General features: G+C 37.0%; 1 protein-coding gene across 2 annotated transcripts in view; it reads right to left on the bottom strand.

The window, feature by feature from the left end:
• Window positions 1–1,392: 1,392 nt before the first annotated feature.
• Window positions 1,393–5,273, bottom strand: part of LOC107010530 (glycerophosphodiester phosphodiesterase GDPDL6-like) — a 5,665-nt gene continuing 1,784 nt past the window's right edge. For both annotated transcript variants that reach the window (XM_015209818.2, XM_027914406.1), the window contains exons 2-9: window positions 4,332–4,779; window positions 4,143–4,252; window positions 3,560–4,067; window positions 3,426–3,467; window positions 3,039–3,314; window positions 2,781–2,917; window positions 2,211–2,694; window positions 1,393–2,131 (exon numbers count right to left, since the gene is read on the bottom strand). In XM_015209818.2, the coding sequence (XP_015065304.1) occupies window positions 1,785–2,131; window positions 2,211–2,694; window positions 2,781–2,917; window positions 3,039–3,314; window positions 3,426–3,467; window positions 3,560–4,067; window positions 4,143–4,252; window positions 4,332–4,779 (2,352 nt within the window). In that variant the 3' untranslated portion in view covers window positions 1,393–1,784. The remainder of the gene's footprint in view (window positions 2,132–2,210; window positions 2,695–2,780; window positions 2,918–3,038; window positions 3,315–3,425; window positions 3,468–3,559; window positions 4,068–4,142; window positions 4,253–4,331; window positions 4,780–5,273) is intronic.

Raw genomic sequence — 5,273 nt, 5'->3', positions numbered from 1 at the left:
TATATATATATATATATATATATATGTATGTATACACACACATAAATAGATCTAGCAATAAGAGGGGCAAGGATCCAAATGTGAAGGCATGTAGACTTGAAGAAGAAGAGGCTAAATAAGATAGAATAGTTGTGATTGTGGGTAAAAGCTAAACATGGTACAATAGGGAGAACAAGTCACTAGTATCGTCTAAAAGAATCTTCCTTGACCCTTAGCCACATTACAGCCCGAACAAATCCTATTTGATTTGGAGCGCGATACACTTCATTAATAGAGATGTACATAATGGGCAAGCTTATGGTTCTCAATGCATGTATGTGAATTCGATTCTTGAGAGTGAGTTGTTTTGATGATAAGTCCCGAAACTATTTTCAACGGTAGAGTGTGTGCATAGAAAGTTGATTGACGTGAGAGGCACTTGTTGTGGAGGTAAAGTGATAAGTAGTAATACACAAGTCTGTTAAAATTGTGGGCTGCAAAAAGTTGTCACAGCATGTCCATAATGCAGGCATATTATAAGATGAAACATGTTGAGAAAACCAGGCAGAATTGTGGGATATAGGTGAAGCACAATTAAGTCTAGAGTCTAGATCTAGGAGTAGAAAGTAGATGTTCGAGGACGTGCAAAGCTTCAAGCGTGGGGTAGTGATCTTGGTCATATTTATATGCCCGTAATGCTAAGTAAGCGCATATTCATGCCCAGTTTGGAGTCGTTAAGTTATTGATTAAGTGTCGTATTGACTCAATTCTTTGTTTTCTGAGCTAACCAACATAATTAGTTGTATAGGGAGGCTATTTGGAAGAAATACACACGTAAATGGGCAAAGGAAGCAATGTGGCGACTTGAGACAAAAGAAAGCAAGGAATACGCTGAGGAAATGCTTCAAAGGCAGTTAAGTGTTGTCCTTGCGTTGCGCAGAAAGAAGTGACACATCAAGTCCGGAATTAATTTGGAGGCAGAACACCTCGTGTGGCCTCCGCGTCGCGCGACAGTGCTTCTGACCTTGCTATGAGATTTCATTATGATTGCGTGTCGCGCCTAAAGCCAGTTTTGGTCACTTCGACTTTTAATATAAATAGGGTTTTATATTAGTTTTACAATTATTATTTTTCTAATTTTTCAAACGCGAAGACTGGGAGAACGACGCTTTGAAGTTTTTAGGGTTTATACTCTCTTTCTTTGCCTTTCAATCTTCTTTGAATGATCAATACCATTCAAAGTATTTATGTTGTGTCCTATTCTCAGTACAAAACTTCTAGTCTCAAATATTCACCTTACCAAAGAAGGTTGTCGAGCTTCTAGATTTAAGCATGGTATTTCATAAAGGGTATTGTACACCATCAGAATACAATAAAAACAACTTTTAACGGCAATAAATATACATGTTAACAAAGAGTGTTAAAGTCTTTTTTGGCAGTAGTTAATTTTTATTGTACCCAATGTATCATTAGGCATTAGGGACATTTACAAAGAGTGTTAATCTCTGCTAAAAATACACATTTAGCAGTCATTAAGCTATTGACTTTAATTGATTGTGACAAAATCATTTTTCATGTAGTGTCAATGCACATATCGTTATCTCTTTCGTAAGCCTTTCCCCTTTTCTTTTTTTGTCTTTCCATTGTCATAGGCACAGGGATCTAATAAGAATAACATGACAGAAAAGGAAGGAATAACTGAAATGGTTGGCTAAGGTTAGTGGAATGATGAATAAATGTAGTAGGTTAAAATTTAACTACATAAGTTAATTGCTTGTGAACATTGTGATTGTTCCAGTTGATCTTCAGAGCAAACTAACTAGTCCAAGAATGGTTGAAAAGAAGAGAGCAACAATATTAATTGTGGCAGCAGTTGCGGTGCTTGGAGTTTGGGCTTGTTCAGGAGGAGATGAACTCGAAGAAGGAGCATTAACGTTGTTGTTGTTTGAGGAAGCAGAACCTTTATCATCATCTTTGGCAATTGCAGCTACAGGAGGCAGTGGTGGAGTAACAAAGTCCTTAGTCTCCAAGTGCACTGGAGGGGGAGGCTTGAACTCTTCTACTTCTTTTGGATCAAGGGAAGTTGTTATCACATCCCCTGGATTTATGTCTGGTATCCTATATGACTCTAGATTCCCGGTGCACAAGTTCCCTGTGGCAACAAGAAAAATGTGATTCTTCTATCTACACAATTAAGTACATTAGATATATTTGAGTGTTGATTTACTTACTGGTGTATGCATTAGCAGTGCCTGGGTACTGCGTTATAATTCCATCCGCACCATAGTAAATGAGGTTATGGATCAACGAATATGGATCAGAGCTAAAATCCATGTAAATATCTTGGAATTCATTTAGAACAGTTCCAGCGTAGACACTAACATTGGCCCAATGCAAACATTCAATAAGGTTGGTAGAGTTCAAAGTGAAACCCTCTCCTCGAAATTGTGTGTATAAGGAATGCTTATGTAAATATACTGCATCTGCATGCTTCTTTATTTCCAATGCTGTCTCATTCGCTACGAATCCCACCTGCTTCTTAATGTGAAGTACTTTTTGGTAAGTCGGGATATCCTTGAATTTGTCTAGCACAGAACTTTCAGCTGACATGATCAGAACCTTCTGAGTTGACTGCTTATCAAGTGTGGCGTTGCTCAAAGCAGTCGTGACTGCACCCACAATGTCAAGGCCCTTGTTGGCAAGGTAGACAGCATTCTTGAACACAACAAAGTTGCAGATATTAATAAGTCTGGACTATATATATATATGTATATGCACAATAGAGTAGAAAAGATATTTACTTCTATGTTGATAAGAACTCCTGGAACAGCCTTTGCCTTGGCAAATTCCAAGAAATCGGAGAGAGTTACAAACTTGCCCACATTCTTGCGTGCTGGATCCCTTATCAAATCTCCATTAAATTCACTGAACATTTGAGCTGTGGCCCGGACCATATAAAATAAAAAAGAGAGAAAAGAAGAAAACTAGGTTTCAGAAATGAAATCATGATAGTAATATTTGAAGTATAATTGTTTGAAAGAGATGGCTTGAATGCTCACGTTTCAAAGACAGGATCTCGTCCCATTTAAAATCAAAAGAGAAAATTCCCATAGAGGATTGAATTGAATCAACCTTAACTGCTCGGCTCATGAAAGGTCCGGATGCAGTGGTGGTTGGGATGAGGTCAGCTGAAGGCAAGCAGAATGCAACTCCGTCTTTTGTCATTTGGACAGAACAATCGATTATGTCAGCACCATCATCTACTGCTTTTTGATAAGCAAGATCTGTTGATCCTGGATACTCTCCATTGGCTCCGTTTGCAGAAATGATCAGAGCTGCCAATTAAAAATTGCACAATAGAATTGAGATGTCATCTTTTTCTAAAGTAAAATAGGAACCCTATCTATTACTTAGTTCTTTCATTGCACAGAGATTCATTTTCTTACTAGGTACTTTCCTTGAAGCATTCTTACTTCCTGCCAAGCACGCTGCAACCAGAACGAGCAACAGTAAGCTTCTAGATTTGTACAAAATAAACTTGTATTTCATCTTTATCTCAAGAAGAAAAAGATATTCTTACCAATGGCCGTTGATGCAGACGTAGGGAAGTCTGTGACCACACCGTCAACAGCAAACTTAGAGTTGTCAACGAATTGCAGATACTCTCTTTGTACATCATAGCTGTAATTATGAGGCAAAAAGTTGTCATTTGCAAATCCATATGCAAAAACTTCAAGTCCTTGTTTATGAGCATCAGCCACTAAATTGGTACTAGGCTCTAAATAGCGAGCTTTATTGACTGGCCATATGAATTCTCTTGGCACAACGATTCCAGTAGCGAATGTCTTGATCATTGGCAACTTAGTTAATATTGAAGCATATGGTTCATTTGTTGTGGGTTCAACTGCATTTCTATCAATGGGAAACTTGAACATTAGCTTCGTTTTAAGACCGTGCACAACTGGTCCCATGCTCTTCAAAAACCCAATCTCTGGAGACGATATGTATGTGATATCCTTCTTTGTCTCCACAAGATGCTTCACATGATCAAGTAAACTCAGTTTGTGCTGGTCGTAGAATGTCGCATACTGCAATACAGTTTCCGAAATTAATAACCAGCAATAGCATTAAATCAAATGTTTCAACAATGAGAAAATAAGAACCTCGGCATTAATCCAGAGTAGAGCATTCCTGTTTTCTTCTAAATATATGTCAGTTGGATATGGTGATAAAAAATCAAATAAATCTGTTCTGCTGAATATTGATTGTGTCACTGGAGAAAAAGAACACAACAAAGTCAGGTATTTGTCGTCGTAGGATATATCGATTTTGATGCATTAGTTGTGACTTACCAATTAATTTGTCAAACATCTCATTACTTGTAAGGTCCAATGCAAACCATCCTTGAAGTTCTTTTCCATTAACAATGTAAGTTTTTTTACGATTAGGAAAAGCATCCGCTGCATTTGTTGTATTCTGTAGGTTTAATTGTGAGAGACAAAATCCATGTCCATCGCGACTCATATGAAGATCACATAGCAAGACAGTACCGCCCTTTCCAAATATAATTGATTGACTATAAGCTAGTTCTGTTTGTGGGGGATAAAGTCCCGAAAATCCCCCATTTGCAACGACATATGGTTCATCACCATGTAGAGTTAACCATGCATGCTTCGGAAGAGGCGGAACAGAAACAGGAACAGGAGGAACAGGAACAGGAACTACAGCTTTTGGATCAGCTATAGTACAATGGATCATCAAGCATAATAATAACACATGTTTGATCATTTTCTTCCAATCCTGTCAATATATTTATTTCACCAAAAACCATCACCTTTAATTAGTCAAAAATAAAAGGTGATTTAGTTATATCATTTCTACTTCAAATTCGATAATGCAACCTGAACCATTCAATCCCTAATTTGAATAATGAGGTTTACTAATCTTGATCTTGTAACACCATTTGAAACCAAATATTACTTAGAATACATAGAAACCCTTTTATATTTCTCCATTCCTTATCATATAATTCTTAAGTTGCATCATTTCAATAGTTTTTATCGTAATGACTAAAAATGAAAGCCGAAACATCATTATAAATGTAAACATCCAATCAGAGGCGAAACTAGGTGGGGTTCATTGCCTAGCTTTTTCGTAGACCATATATTTGTATTAGAAAATTAAATAAATATATGTATATTAACATGTGAACCCCAAACAAAATTGATTTAGAACCCCCAAACTTCTAACCTTGGCTCCGACTCTGCATGCAATAACATATAAATATATATATA

This window comes from Solanum pennellii, chromosome 2, assembly GCF_001406875.1.
Source record: "Solanum pennellii chromosome 2, SPENNV200".
Classification (NCBI taxonomy): domain Eukaryota; kingdom Viridiplantae; phylum Streptophyta; class Magnoliopsida; order Solanales; family Solanaceae; genus Solanum; species Solanum pennellii.
The sequence above is the reverse complement of the archived record's forward strand: the minus strand, read 5'-3'. Positions and strand labels throughout refer to the sequence as shown.